The 16,269-nt window shown below is 44.1% G+C and overlaps 1 protein-coding gene across 7 annotated transcripts in view; it reads right to left on the bottom strand.

Moving 5' to 3' along the window:
• Positions 1 to 1,988: 1,988 nt before the first annotated feature.
• Positions 1,989 to 16,269, bottom strand: part of LOC109407223 (AF4/FMR2 family member lilli) — a 312,632-nt gene continuing 298,351 nt past the window's right edge. For 6 of the 7 annotated variants that reach the window (XM_019680218.3, XM_062850649.1, XM_062850643.1 and 3 more), the window contains 7 exons: positions 11,061 to 12,308; positions 9,300 to 9,832; positions 3,584 to 3,664; positions 3,332 to 3,506; positions 3,153 to 3,254; positions 2,976 to 3,081; positions 1,989 to 2,904 (listed from right to left, as the gene is read on the bottom strand). In XM_019680218.3, coding sequence (XP_019535763.3) covers positions 2,795 to 2,904; positions 2,976 to 3,081; positions 3,153 to 3,254; positions 3,332 to 3,506; positions 3,584 to 3,664; positions 9,300 to 9,832; positions 11,061 to 12,308 — 2,355 coding nt within the window. In that variant the 3' untranslated portion in view covers positions 1,989 to 2,794. The remainder of the gene's footprint in view (positions 2,905 to 2,975; positions 3,082 to 3,152; positions 3,255 to 3,331; positions 3,507 to 3,583; positions 3,665 to 9,299; positions 9,833 to 11,060; positions 12,309 to 16,269) is intronic. The other variant, XM_062850646.1, reaches the window with a different exon arrangement.

The following is a 16,269-nucleotide window of genomic DNA, read 5'->3' as shown; positions in this document are numbered from 1 at the left end:
ACAACTTCTCCAAAGTCAGTAATCCAGAAATATTATGTAATTCTTAAGATATTCAGTATTTGCATCAAGCACTGTCCCATACAAAAGACGCTGGGCGGATATGAATTATTTCCAGAGATTGTTATTGGTAGTGTAGTTATGCTGGGATTCTGATGAAACCCCTGATAACGAAGATAAATTGAATCTAGGTCTCTTCAAATTTCCTCTGGAGTTCCTTCTTCAGTTTCTAATGCACCGTGATTCACCTTCCGTGGATTTTTTCAGAATTTCCCTGCTGATTTCTCCCAGGGGTTACCCAGAGCTCCTTCTGCAATTCCTTCTCGAATTCAGTATCGGGTTTATTTCTCCTCCTACTGGGATTTCCTCAGAACTTGCTTCCCAACCATTTTTGATAATTTTTTTATGGACTTCTCCCGGAGTTTTGTCGGGCTTTCCTCAGAGTTCTCCTGGAAATTTTTAAGAGTTTATTGTAAACGAAATTAGCTGATGGCCTTTTTCTCAGAAAAATATGTTATAATTTAGCTTTAATGACCTATAGTAGTCCAAAAATAATCACTGAAACAGATGACCTTCAATGTTACTTCAGCCTAGGACGCATAATATTTGGGATCATTCTACGGGTGGAGTGACGTGACGTGACCCAGCTCGACTCGCATATCGAGGTGAGAAATCTCGACTCGAATGAAAAGGCTCGCCGTGTAATTCAAATGGAGGGTCGCTTCATTCGAGTCGAGATTGCACAACTCGATATGCGAGTTGGGCTGGGTCACTCCACTCCACTCGTAGAATGAGCACAAATGTCAAATCTGCTTATTCTACAGGTGGAGTGACGTAAGGCAACTCGACTCTTATGTAGAGGTGTGAATCGTGTAAATCGAATGGAGGGTCACCTCATTCGAATGGAGATTTCTCACCTCGACATACGAGTCGGCCTGAGTCATTATTATTATTAGCTTTATTAGGGAGATTTTCAGCCCGAGGCTGGTTCATCTCCAAAGCGGCCTGAGTCACTTCATTCCATTCGTAGAATGAGCACAAGTTACGTGAAATTCATAACATTTCAATGAGCACGAGCATTGCCTCTAAGATTTCTGCAGAAGATTCTCCTGGGATTTCTCCCACAAGCATTTTGCCAGAAATGATAGCAGGATTTCTTCCGGAGTTCCTTCCGAGATTCCTGCAATATTTTCTCCGTAAATTTTCCCAGACATTTTTCCGGATTATATGCCATTGTCGGGATAGAATCCTGGTGGAAATCCCAAGAGAAATACTGGAAAACCTTTCAAAGAAATCTGAGAAGGAACTGCGGGAGACATTTCTGGTTAAACTCCTGTAAAAATAGGAAAAATCATGGAAGAGCCTCTGGGAAAAACCCAGAAGAAACTTTTGTTGAAATCCCAACAGAACTCTAGGAGAAAACCACGTAAATGTCGGGGGAAATCGCGGGGAAGAGCTCTTGCGAAATGCAAGGAGAACTTCTAGTGAAAATCCCATGAACTGGAAGGAATCCCGGAGAACCTCTCAGAGAAATCCAGTGAGGAATTGCGGGATTCATTTCAGACGGAACTTAGAAAAATAGCAAAATAGGAAAAATCAAGGAAGAGCCTTTGGAAAAATCCCAGGAGAAACACTTGTTGAAACCCGCACGAAACGCCGGGAAATTTAAAACGAATAAATTTGAGGCCCTGAAGAAGGTCCCAATAAGGGCCGAGACGTTGGCGAAGATTTAAAAGAGTCAACGCAAGGTTTCTTTGACTGTAATGTCTAAGAATATCTACATACAAACAACAACACCAGTGGTGCCACCAACATTACTCCAGGAGGAATAAATGCGTAAATGTCGGAAGAAAACGACTAGGAAGCTCTCTTGCCGAAATCCCGGGAGGACTTCTTAGGAATGCTGTGACTAATCTGTCAAGATTTTTGTGTGTAAAACAACAAATTCACGCAGGCTCGGATATGCAATAAACTACCCAGACACCAATATTCAGTTAAGGAACAAAACGTTAAGCAAATGTAATATGTGATAAGTACGCATATATAATGGGGTAAAAAAGGGTATGCAAATCAATAATCGGAAAATTGAAAGCCGCTGCAGAGAATCATGCTGCTAGAAAAAGGGGTAACAGAGCAATGATAAAAAAAATCCCATTTCATCAGCCAATCTCGCCTAATCAGCACCAAATTCCGCACAAAACAAACAATCATAAAATTAACCTAAATCTCCCAACTTCCTGCAATCTCAGAAAAAAAAACACGAGTAATCCGGTGAAAAACCATTCCCCGTCGTGGAAATCTCTATCCAATGATCCATTCCCGTTTTCCGTTTCCAACATTCGTCCTAGTAGCGCTTCTAGCGGTCCACTCCAACACCATCCTATTCTCGAAATCACAGCTTCTTCCGTGTTGCAAACAACTCAATAGAAATTAGGAAGTAAAAAAAAAGTTCAACCGTCGTCCTTCCGGAAACCACCATTTTTCCTCGGACACCTCGCCGAGACACGGCGGTGGCGGTAAAATCCCCAACATCCTGCGCTTATACGGGGATTTCGTTTATTGTCAGTCACTTACGACGCCCGCGTCCAGCCTTCGAGTTTCGTTTGCCTTCTACCATCTGCACCATCTACAACACCTTGTGCCACAATAGAAGGTTGGTTGATTGGTTTAATTGTTGGTATCAGTCCTTTGAATTTCGGGATGAGTCCCATCGACAGCCGTCCAGATTGATGTTTTTTTTTCCAGTGTCAGTCAGCCTTTTTTTTCCTTTTTATGACCCGTAGTTCAAGCGGCGGAATTACATCCGCCGGAGCTTCTGGATACCTGCCTGGACGTACTTGACCACATTGTACAACGAGCTGTGCAGCGTCATTGGGCCATTTTCGTGATCCAGGTCGATGAAGAAATCTAAAATGGGAATGAAGGGGAGGGCGTTACGAACTTTAATGATGCCGCGAAGAGAGTGCGAAAGTCCTTACCTGTGTGGTTCCCCCGTATGACCAGGTTGTCTGCTTGTTCCCATAGATCCTGGCAGTTGAGCAGGTGGCTGCAGAGCGTTGCTTGCTTTTGGAATGCCATGTGTACCTGGGCGGGAAAGAATCAACGTTGTAGATCATCGAACAGGAGGAGATCAAGAAGTTCCACTGGAAACTTACGTGCACCGGCATGAGCAAGCACGGTGAGGGGGAAGAACTGATGGACAAACCCGGAATGGGACCCGATTGGCCGCCGGTTTGACCCGAACCGTAACCGGAGCTCTGAAACAAGAATCAAGAAGCAGGAAAAGTTTCAGTATCACCAGTGTCTTGGCATCTTTCGGCTTAGCGAAACTGACCTGCGAACCTACCGACGTGGGCGACAGCGGCGACGGTGTGTTCCCGTTGACGATATCGGCCGAAACCGGTTGGTTCGGTTTCTGGTTGTACTCCGTGATGGTTCGCTGCACGTCCTTGAAGTCGTGCCGACGGATTTTGTACAACTTCAGATAGATCAACGATTGGCACCGCAAACTGTAATTCGGGGGGTCGCGTTATTAAAGTGTTCTGTCTGCTACTACAAAGTGAAAGCTGACGAACGGAATACCAACCTTAAAATCGCCACCTTACTGTGGATATTACCCTGCACGGTGTGATGCTGCTGCTGACTACGAAACTTCGATGAAATGTACCTGCGGGAGAAACAATTAAAAACTAGTTAGTAGAAGTTGTACTAAGTTGGAAATAAAATCAACATTTCCAGATGCTCGTGTTATGGAGTATGTGTGTGTGTGGTAATAAGCACGAATCTAACAAATACAGGGTCTGTATCAGCTAAGTGGCTACATCGATGTATTATGGGCCATGAGGGTCGGCTCTCGTCGCTGGGCACCTCCTATAAGACGTTAGCCCAAAAGATCCTCTGTTTTGTCCCCTGAAACCCTCGTGAAGCTTACCTGAGAGCCAATGAAGCCTCCTAAAACCCCTCTGGAACCTCTTTAAATGCTCAGCTCTGAAACCCTTTTTGAAACGTGTCTGAAACCTCCATGAATCTCACCTACGAAGCCTTGTATCGCATTAAAACGCCTTGAAACGCCTCTAAAACTCCCTGAAATCCGTCATGAATCTCACCTGACAGCCCGCAAGGTCCTTAAAAAACCCTAAAAACGTCCTTAAATGCCTGAAGCCCTTCTGAAACTGGGCTCCAAAATGATGAAACGATAAGAAGCTTCCAACATAGCTATGGTCCTCACAAGATCCTACCTTATGCTTCCACGGGTCTATCAATGACAAATACCGCCAGCTAAGAGATAGGGGCTGTCCATAAACCACGTGGTCATTTTTTTGGGACTTCTCAAACCCCCCCCCCCCCCCCCCCCGCGTGGTCATTTGTCAATACAGATTTTTTTATTCGTCCATACAAAATGCTCATTGGCCGAACCCCCCCCCCCCCTCATGACCACGTGGTTTATGGACAGCCCCATATGTGCTTATAAAAAGACACGGACACCGTCTTCAACCAGAGGCTGTATAGACTTAACGAAACTAACACTAGACAACGGAAATGACACACATTACGAGCACCAGTGAATACGAAGAAGAAACATTTCTTGCGAAAAGTTTCATCACTCGGAGCGGGAATCGAACCTTCATCCCATGGCATGGTACGTTTATACGCTTGGTGACGCTATCCGCACGGCCACGAGGCTCCACTGTGTGCCTAGCTGGTAGTGCAGCCTGGGCACTGTTGTGCTTCTGACTTCTGCTAGATTGAGGAGGTACGTCCCGAGCGTCTGTTCACCAAGGGATGGTAACGTAAGGATGAATTTTAAAAAGGTTGAATGCACAAAAGGCTAAATACGAAAGGCTGAAATCAAGAAAGTGTAAGGCTGAAATTACAAAAGGCTTAAAATTGGAAAGGCTGAAAATACGAAAATGCATGTATAATTTATAACATTTCTTGCTTTTCTTGGAGTAACACAAGAACTGAGATCAAGCCTGCTTCACACCTTTGGCATATCGTGTAACAGGTACGAAGATAGTCAATGCAAAGGGAGTCAAGAAAATTTTCAAAATGAAAAGTTCTCAGTCCGAACGCGAGTCAAACACGAAACTCTCAGCATGTGCATTAGTGTCGAAACTGAGCTTAGTGAAGAGGCTAGTGGTGCATACCAACGAACAAAAAATGAACTGATAATATTCATATCGTTATTTTTTCTTTCTTTAGATATGAGATATTCTTTCGAGTCATGTTGTTTTTAAGATTGTTATCAATACGGCTACTAACAATATGATCAGAGATTTTCCCTGCTTTGAAGTATGTATAGGGTGCGGGCACCGGTTTTGGCCAGTCTAAGGGAAATCATTTTTATAAAAATAACCAATAATCCTATGAAAACAACCAATGCGTCAAAAGAAAGGTTTCAATCTATATTTTGAAGGAAAAATGCAGAAATCATGCCAATACTTGATTTTTGTATTATAATTGGCACTGGCCAAAATAGAAGCTCTGCCGCAGTTTTGGCCATATTCTTAAGTTTGGTTTCTATTTTGGCCAATCACGTGTATTTCTTATGGGAGTGGCCAAATTAGAAGCACCCTGGCCAAAATAGATATATGGGAGCAGATTTTTTAAGGAAATATATTTTTTTCTTCCAGTTTTTAATCAAAACGTGTGGTTTTCACAGCTGTAATCATCATATTGTATTAGGATCTACTAGTAAAAAATAAATTCACGCCGATTTAGATCTCAACAGGCTCAATACCGCACTATGGCCAAAACTCCGGACTGGCCAAAACTGAAGCTTCTACCCTATGCTATTCTTTTAAAAAATACTGTCTTAGTAATGTAGGCGTTCAATAATCCATAGCATTATGACCAGTCATAAAACTTTCTGATTCAGAACATAGTAACTGAAGCATCCGAACTAACATTTTTAGCACTATAAGCTTCAGTCATTTTCGTTGTTGTGTAATAATCGAATTGAAGCAGTCAACGCTGAATACAAGGGAAGCTAGTGAAATATAAATTATAAGCTAATACACAGCTGCAAAACAAGCACCATACAACTACCAAACTCGGTTTTCTGAAATCAATCACTTGTCACTGGGGCTGCCTTTACTGCACTCTATTCCAACTCCGGGAGATTTCTCGGATGATGTGAAAACTTGAACAAATCGAATAGGAGTCCCCACTAACAAAACAGCTGCGGCTATACAGTACAATTCACAAGCTTTTGCACATGAAGTTGGGTAAGGTATTTTGAGGCACAATTCTGAAGCCTTGTCTGGAGTAAAACAAAACGGGCTATTTTCTTTGCTATTTATATATAGCAGTGTGGCAGCGAGGACATCATCGGGACCAGTGGATACGGAGATCAAAAGTTCGATCCCAAGTAGCGGCATTACTTTAATTATTCACTTTTAAAAGCGATAGTTCCAGTTCCACATGTTTGCGTTTCGGTATCCATAACTTAATTATATTTAATCGATTAATTTGGGGATGCCCTGTAACTATTATTTAACGAATGTGAAAAGGCTGAAAAAGCGCTTTCTCAAGATGTTATTCAGTTAGTGGCTACATAGAAGCCGAGAAAAGAGCTATGATTTGGTGGCATAGAAGCTGCTCGCACATGTGGATTAAGTTCGCCAGATTCATAGGTATAGAGCTTGCATAGAAGCTTCCGTCCATACGTACAACACAGTAACTCAGCTTCAAGCCGTATTGAGGACGCTTTGTTGACGTTTACATGCACAATAAATGTTAGTTGGGATGTTCCCCCAAAATGGCTTAGTTAAGCCAACCATGAACTAAGGGAGGCCAATCGTCAAGCTCAAGCAAAAACAATGTGAGTGCCACGGCTGGGTAATCGATCAACAAGCAAATTCAGCTCAATTCTTCCCACGCTTTGCTTCTCTTCCGAAGGAAGAACTCAAGAGTTTGTCGGGAGTGGGATTCGATCCCAGATCCTCGGCGTGATAGTCGCGTGCTTTAACCATCACATCAGGTCCGCTCCACTATTTGAAAACTAGTCGAACCACTATTTCAGCCTTATGTTATTTCAGCCTTTTGATGCATTCAGCCTTTTGTTATTTCAGCCTTTCGATGCATTCAGCCTTTTGTTATTTCAGCCTCTCGTGTTTCAGCTTTTTGTTATTTCAGCCTTTCGTAATTCAGCCTTTTGTACGTAACCCGTTCACCAAGGAGATGCGGCACAAACAGCGGCCGAGTATGAAATGCTCCAAATGAAGCTATACCTAAGATGGCAGCCCCACCACGGTGGATGGATAGGAGACCTGAGGCCAACAATCTACTATTCCCGAACTCCAAAAAACGTTACAGAAAGATTACGAACTGGTTTGACGGCCAGGACTTTTAGCACGAAACAACGGATAAAATTGTAACTTGGAATGTACTAACCCTAGCCCAACACGATAAACTGACACAACTAGCCAAAGGGTCATACCGTATGAAGCTTAAGAAGCGTTGAGCGAAGTCCGTTAGCGTACTTTGGTGACCACAGATACTTTGGCCTACGAGGTGAACACGCTCTTCGCCACCGTTGCTTCCCTGCTGAGCGCTCAATGAGAGGATAATAGGACAGATCGGTGAAGTACTAGATTTGAAGTAATGAGCTGAATTTTAGTATGGTAAGAAGGTCAATAGGAAGCAATCAGTGAAGTACTAGATTGAAAGTAGTGAGCTGGATTTTTGTATGGTGAGATGATCAATTCTCCGTTTCTGCAAAGAAATGCTGCAAACAGCTTGGGTTATTTGATTTCTTGCCTAATTTGATGCTGTTTGAGCAAAAGTTTGGGTAACTGTGTTGTTGTATTATTTATTTCTTGCAACTTCAACAACACAGTTACCCAAAGTTTTGCTCAAACAGCATCGGATTAGGCAAGAAATCATATAACCCACGCTGTTTGCAGCATTTCTTTGCAGAAACGGAGAATTGATCATCTCACCATACAAAAATCCAGCTCACTACTTTCAATCTAGTACTTCACTGATTGCTTCCTATTCTCCGTTTCTGCAATGAAATTGTGCAAAAAAGCGTGGGTATTATGATCCATTGCCTAACTTGATACTGTTTGAGCAAAACTTTGGACAACAGTGTTGTTGTTTTCTTCATTTCTTGCGACATAAATAACATAGTTATCCAAAGTTTTGCTCAAACAGCATCAAATTAGGCAAGGAATCATAATACCCACGCTTTTTGCGCCATTTCATTGCAGAAACGGAGAATTGACCTTCTCACCATACTACAATTCAGCTCATTACTACAAATCTAGTACTACACCGAACGTGCCTTATTGTGACCAGAACAAGGGTTCGAAACCATACCATAATCCAATATTACGCAACAACCGATGCTGCCGAAATGCAAGACAAAAAGAACTTTTACAGCCAACTCAATGTTGTCGATTCCAAAAGATTATATCAAGATCTTCATGGGCGACTTCAACGCAAAGGTTGATTCCAACAACTCGGACTATGAGCATGTCCTCGGACGCCATGGTCTCGGAGAAATAAGCGATAACGGAAAGCTGTTTGCAGAGTTTTGTGTCAACAATGTCACGATGGTTGGGGTATCGCTCTTTACCCATCGACCAGTGCACAAAGTGACATAGGTTTCCCGTAATGGAGTCACGGAAAATCAAATCGACCACATTTGCATCAGCCGAAAATGGAGACGGAGCCTTCTTGATGTGCGGGAGCAAACGAAGCCAAGACATTGCGTTTGATAATCATCTCCTAAACTGCGAGATCCGGCTGGGCATTGCCAGGATCCATCGACATGAAGAGAAAATTGGGCGCCAGTTCAACACATGCCGACTGGAAGACGCTGCGCTGCAGTGAAAAAGTCCTTCACCGAGGAGCTGGAGATCCGTGCTGCGGAATTTCCAGAAGTGGGAGCGTAGCAGATCAATGAAGTGCCATCTAGAACGACTTCATCACCACCGGCGAGAATAATTTGGTTTAGCTACGTACCCAGAGAAAGCAGTGGATCACAGATGATACCTGGAGGAAGATAGAGGAGCGAAGGAACACCAAAGCCACGATAGAGCGAGCGAAAACACGAGGAGCCAAATCCGTAGCCCGTCAGCGCTATTCGGCTCTCGGGAAGAAAGTGAAATTCGGGGGGCTCATATTACCCTGACGGTTCCAAATGGACGCAAAAGCACACTTTTTATCATTATTGAAATGCTATCTTCAGTCGACTTTTCCTTGGTCATAAACAAGTTACCCCTCTTTACCCTGTTGTCAAAAAGAAGACAGCTTATACAAGGCATAATAGGTATAAAACTAAACCAAACACTTACTTGATCAAACTGAGCGTATCCTTGTACATGGTGAAGGCAGCCTTCTCGGTGATCGGGTCCCGTTCCATCGTGTCCCCGGTCAGCAGAAAGAACAGCACCGCCTCCAGGTAGAGCATGGCCTGCGCCAGGTGGTCCCCCTCGCGGTCGGCGGCATGCTTCAACCGTTTCGCCTCCGAGAGGTACCGATTTTGGTCCCGAACCTCCAGTTCGTCCTCGTTGGAACGTTCAAAGTACGATACGTAGATTTTCTTGATCACAGGTGCCGGCGGTGGTACGGTTCCGACGGATCCACTGCCGGCCGATTCCGCCAAATTGTTGCCTGCGCCGGTTCGATCCGAGGAGGAATCTCCAACGGCGGCGGCAACGGACTTTGGCGTAATATGCGGTGTGGCAGCAGCGGTTGTGGTGGTAGCGGCAGCAGTAGCACCGGAAACAGCAACGGCAGGTGGCAGATGATGGGGCTGGGGTTGGGCTTGTTGGTCCGCTTCTAACCGGTCGTGATTGGTTGGAGGCATTTGGTCGAAGGCGTCAGTCTGGCGAGAGGAGAGATAATATGAAATGAAACGAATTCTATACGATTGATTATCTAATAACATCAAGAACGAGTTGTTCGTAGCATCTAGCAGTATTTGAAGGATCCTACCGTTACGTTCATCTAGTTTTCTCAGTGTAGGATTAGATTTGTGAAGTCGGAAGGAAACACAGCGCGACAAAAAGGCGAACAATTGAGATGCAATTCATCTATACTTGGCATCAGAAGGATACCTCGCGGTGTTATAACGTGATCCGTCACGACCTCGAGAATCGGACGGATAACTGCGAGACGAGCAGCGACATTGTTGCTGCAGCACAAGCTGCCGAAAGTAATCGGCCCTTCGTTTGTAGATGCGCACCATCTCGTGGGCTTGCTTGAGCTGCCGCCGAAGATCTTTAACTTCAGTCCGAAGGTCTGGGTCCGGCTCTGGGTCCTGTTCTGACCACTCATCAACTGGATGCCCCTGATCATAAGGCAAAGGTGAAATCTACAACCGAGAAACAAATATCATGTGCAACTGATGCAATCGTGCTGAGAGCTGCTGACAGATGTTAGAAGCGGTGGACCAACTTTTCTCTTGGCTATTCGTCCGTATGAATGGTTAGTAACATTAACCCTGCGTAAAAGCTTCCCGCGTACATGAAGGATGTGTGGTGTATTTGTACATTAACTTCTAAATACGATCAATATCATTGAAAACATTTGAAGACCATTTCGAATGTGAGAACTCCAGAGCGATCATTTTTTTGAATGGCGTCCACAAAATGCTATTCTGTCGTCTGAGTTCATGGGAAGTTATCATGTCGGCTTCATTGAGGGCCGGTCGACAACAGACTAGTCACTTTGTTGGGAAATGTAAGTAAAGATTATCATTTCTATATCGACAACGTGCCAAACTGAACCAAAGTATTTACATTCATTTCAAACAGAGTCTGTTTAAAATAAACATAACACGCATTTTATTTCAAACATAGATTTATTTTGCAATATGTACACAAAGCGTAAAATCAGACGTGCATCTTACTACCTATACACTGGAAACATAACCTAGAAATACAATTAACAAATTCCGCCCAATACTGGTTGCGCTGTGTTTCCCGCCAATAGTCGTATTCGAGTGTAGTTTGGTATTCCCCGCAAAATATTTTCAAAAGCACGCAGAAGGCACCCCTATACAGATTATTAACTAAAAAATAATAAATCTCCAACAGTAAAAACGAACTCACCTGAGCAGTGGTGCCACCCTTGTCCTTTTTCCGTCGCTTTTCCTTATAGGAACTGCTGCTGGAACTGGATGTGCGTTTCCGCCGGCTGTTGCTGCTGCTGCCACTGCCTTCCGGCTGTGGCGGGGGTTGTGATGCCCCAGACGATGACACCGAAGGCTGCTGCTGTTGCTGTTGCATTTTGGACAGCGCAGCAGCCGCCAGTTTGCTGTCTTCGCCTTCCGGGAACTCCTGCTTGATGAGGTTTTCGTGCTTGATGTTGAGAGGTTTGCTGCCAGCAGCGTTGCTACCGCCGCCGCCGCCGTAGAGTATTGCTGATTTGTCTTCCTTGATGGGGTAGTTGGTGCTGTTGGCGCTGGTACTATTACTACTGGCTCCGTACTGGAGCTTTTCACTTTTGGCGGGTAACTTATCGTCGTAGGTGAGGTGCTGCTTGGCAGATGAGGGTTGCTTCTGATTGTTGTGATGAAGGTGATGAGGTGGTAACGAGGGAGACACCAGGCCCCGGTAGTCCCGAGAACGTTCCCGAGATTGATGGTCGCTGGCGTTGCTGTTGCTTCGATGGCGACCATTTTCCAGCAGAAGTGGATCGTTGGCCTTGGGATCGATGGCTCCGTCGATCAGTCTGTACGTCCCGAGGGATTTATCGTCGTTCAACCTTCGTTGGACCTGGCTTTCCAGGCAGTGGCCGGCAATCGAGTTGCGACGCTTTTTGCTAATTTCATAAGGACTTTTGCTCTTGTGTCGAGCCGAGGCACTACGCTGGGCACTGTAGCTTTCGTTGGCCTTGGCCAGCTTAGCCGGTGGCGGCGGTGGTATCTTCAACAGACGACTCAGGTCGATCCGGCAGATGAGGGAAATGTTGTTCAAGGCAGTATTGGCGGGTGATAAAAGCACTTTTTCCGTCGCGGTCACGGCGGAGGAGGCAGTGACGGCGGGCGCGGCGACGGACAAGGACGACGCCGACAGTGATGATGCGGAACGGTTCTCCAGGGGCGGTGTGGTGATGGTGCGAGAGACATCCGCCGTCGGTTGGGGAGGAGGTACACTCAGCAGGTGGCTGCTCTTGGAGTTGGGCGTTGTGTTTACCGTGGTTTGGATCGAGGAAGCTTTGGAGTGATGGACCTCTTCGATTACCACTTGTCCCTTGCCTTTTCCGCCTTTGCCACCCTTGGCACCACCTTCCTTACTTATGGAGAACAGTTTGCGAAGACATTTCTTCTTTTGGTCACTCTTGTTCTTGTTGATTTTCTGGAAGGAAAGGAAGCGGAATTAGTACGAATTGCATATATGGGGTTAACCTTTATCCAGCCAACATTCGGAAAAGCAAATGGTCATAACTTTTTTTGTTTTTCGAGGGGTTTTGACAAATTGAACAAATTCCCCCAAAAAATTTCTAGTTTAGGATTCCGGGGGCATGAGTACCTGGTCCACATGCTTCCGAAGTTATTCCGGATTATCTTGGGGTACCAAAATTAGCCACGTATTGCGGCGCTTATAATAAATCCACATTGAGCGGCGGCGATATGGCCGCTAGGAGATTCCCGCGATACAGACGCAATGTCAAAATCGAACAAAAACTGTCACCCACCCAGCAGCATCGCAGTATCCTTCAGGCCGTTCATATCAAAACAAAAGTTAGCACAATGGCATCTCAAGTGGCCAGAAACCGTAATAATATTTATCGCGCCATTGTTTCACTATAGTCATACGCATCACCTCGTCGACTTTGTATTTAATAATCGGGATGTTATTTAATGATGCTGCAGGAGGATGCGGCTTCATCTTTTCCATTTCCATATTGCGACTGTATCGCGTGCATCTCTTCGCGGCCATATCGCCGCAGCCTCATGTGGATTTGATGTGAGCGCCGCATGCGGAATTTCTGACCATCAGGTCGCTCATAGTGGTGCGGTCATATTTTGGCAACTTGATGGAAAAGAAGAAGACAAACGCGTTTCGAGGATTTATCTTGCAAGGCACAATACTGTGCATAACGTATAACTCATGATCCCTATGAAATAGAAGAATAATCTCTTCGGCAAATTCATTCAGCGGACTATGAACTACATGACAACGGCAACCTTAATTCGAGATTTGCCCGTGAGGCGGCGCCAGTGGAAAATTGTGTAAACCTCTATATCTAAGACTCCTGGTGAGATAGAATGATACCGCAAAGTTGTTCAACAAGCCTAGAACTACCGTCAATGTAACTCTAGAAAACTTATTACTTTACTTTCATGCCTGGGCACCCACGGTGGTGCAGAGGATCGAATTGAAAGATCTCCATCCTGAGCGATTACCCGCCGATCCACCTCCAGTTTTGCTCCCGAATATTCGTCGCTATCGGCTTTTGATGACATCGACTATGGAGCTCCACGTTGGAGATCCAATTGTGAGGCCACCATAAATCTAGAGAATTTCCTGGATAAATCCCTAGTGAAATTCCAGAATGAATCTTTACAGGAATCCTCGATAGACTGTTTGAAAAATCCCTAAGAAATTTCCGGCGAAATCTCTGCAGATAGTTCCGCAGGACTCCCTGAAGGGATCCCTAGAGGAACTTCAGGAGGGATTTCAGGAAAAATCTCTAGAGCAACTACCTACAGGGTAAACCCGTGGCGGATCTTTCTTCCCCGAAGAACTTCGAGAAATTCTAAGAGATTGTAATCCTTACAAGAATTTCCAAATAGATTTTTGATTGTTTGGATGAATTGTGGCCTCGAGGAATCCCTTGTTGCATGCACTCCTAAATAAATCCCTCTTGGAACATTTAGAGGAATCCCTGGTGATAGTCTTGGATTAATTCCTTGAAAAATTCCTGGATAAAGCCCTGAATGGATTCCTGGACGAATCCCAGGGAATATCTCTAGAAGAATTTCTAAATAAATTCTTAGAGAAATCTTTAGAGAAATTTATGGACTAACCTCTGTTGGAATTTATGGATTAACCTCTGGTTGAATTCCTGCAGCAATTCCATGGAAATCAAACGCATGGCGAATGTTGGATTGGGACCAATTCAGGCCAAACATTTCAATAGGTCCTATCTGCATTTGAGAGGCTCTCTTTGTTCACTTTCTCTTTCAATTATTGCAAAGTAATGGTACACTTTTCAACTATTTTTGCAGTACAAATCAAAAGTCGATTGTTTTGACCATCGTTCAATGCAAGGAGACAATCATAATACAAATAAACAGCTGAGATATTAACGAAAGAGAGGGACACCAAAGAGAGCCTCTCTTCTGCAGATAGGACCTTTAGACATGTTTGGCCTGAATTGCAAAAATGGCAAGGTATTGTTGTAACCGTACATTTGGACTTGATACATACGAATTACACAAAACAAATTAAAACTTATTTATTGAGAAAACATGCATATTTACAAATTAAAACTGTACACAATATCACGACACGAACTATTTACATGGACTGCAAGTGGCCATCTTGCAGAGCGGGCGATGACAGATGATGCTTTCGTGTGAGTGTGTGAAACATCATCACGATGACAACCTAGTTGTCATCGGTGAGCCCACTGCTAAAACGATGTGCAACTTCGATGCGGGACCGTGTTTCCAGATGTAATTTCATTGATCCCAACAGGTATGATAAAAACGTCTGATACGGTATGGACCAAAAAAGGGGGATAGTAACTATTACTACTGTTACAGATCTGAAGAACAGTATTCCTGGACACTTTGGATGTCCCAGGACGTCAGAAATGTGTTTAAAAATGTCTATTGCTCTCTCGAGAGGTTCAGTAAACAAGGTTGATCATGCATTTTTTGCAATGTTGATTAATATGGTTGTAGATTATGACTGTTAGATGTCATAGACTGGACTCCAGGACATTTTGGTCGTCTCAAAATTCCTCAGAATGGCCATACAAGAGATACACAGGTACGGCAGATAGAATTCGAGCCTCGACCATGCCGATCACCTATAAGATCATTGTAACCCGAAATAACAGTGACAGTTGAGTTGAAGTCAGTCCGCCGTATTAGCAAGTTAAATTAAGAAGAATCTTTAGAACCGTGCTAGAGGAACAAAAGGAGGGCTCCAAAATGAAGCAGATATTTCCAGCAAGCCGACGATTCCGATAAGTTTCTGCAAATTCCATGTGAACGCAGAGGAATCTAAAAGTTTAAATTCATCTAGAACTATCTCCACAAGATTGATTGATTTATCTTTATTTGAGAGACTTTCAGCCCTTGGCTGGTTCGTCTCTTATCTCCACAAGGGTTTCTCCAGATATTCTGCCAGGGAGCCCTTTTGGAACTCTTTTAGAAGTACCTCTTGCACTGCCTTCCAGAAAGTCTCACAATCTTGCAGTATTTCTTGTCAGGGTGTCTTCTAGAGGTACAATTTTTATGGAATTTTGCTCAGGGTTTGTCGCGCAATTCCTTTCGGAGTTTTTCCCGGAATTTCTCACAGAAACTTTCGAGGGGTTTCCACCTCGATTTGCTAAGGGAGTTATTCCTGAAATTTCTACTAAACTTGCCTCCAGGAGGGGTTTTCTGCCGGAGTTCGAACATTTCTCCAGGAAAGAATAATGAGCTTTCGACAAAAGTGTCTTACGCGATATTTCTGAAAGGATCTCTCCGGTTTTTTTTTTTTTCATGAAGTTCCAGAGATTTCTGTCGGAGTTTCTCCGAACCTTCTCTTAAGAGATGCCTCCCAATGTTGCTCAGTTCTTAAGGACTTATCATTGACTTTCTTCGTCCTTTTATTCACAGCACTTTCTGGGAATTCTGAAGGAGTTAATTTCACTTTGAGTTCTTCCCACGGTTTCTTCCGTGGGTTCGGTTGTTTCCGGGATTCCTTGATGTGATCATCCTGAGATTTGTATTAGAGGTTCGCCCGGGATTACTTTAAATGTTCTTCCTTACCAGAAATTGTTCAGTGATTCCTTTGGCTGATCTTTTTGGGATTTCCCTAATGATTACTCCTACACTTGTTGCCGGAATTTGCCAGGATAAGAGAAATTCCCGGAGAAAATACGGGAGAAATCCCGCGAGGAACTTTAAGAAAAACTCCTAGGGAGAAATCCCTGGAAGAACTTCTGCAGAAGTCTTCCAGGAGAAACTGTTGAACAGCTATCCCGGAAATCAACTTCCTGAAGGACCTTTACAAAAACTCCCCGAGAAACTCTGAGAGCAATTCCAGGAAAACCTTTGGAAGAAATTCCGGAAGGTACTCTAGCAGAAACCCCGTG

This window comes from Aedes albopictus, chromosome 2, assembly GCF_035046485.1.
Source record: "Aedes albopictus strain Foshan chromosome 2, AalbF5, whole genome shotgun sequence".
NCBI lineage: Eukaryota > Metazoa > Arthropoda > Insecta > Diptera > Culicidae > Aedes > Aedes albopictus.
The sequence above is the reverse complement of the archived record's forward strand: the minus strand, read 5'-3'. Positions and strand labels throughout refer to the sequence as shown.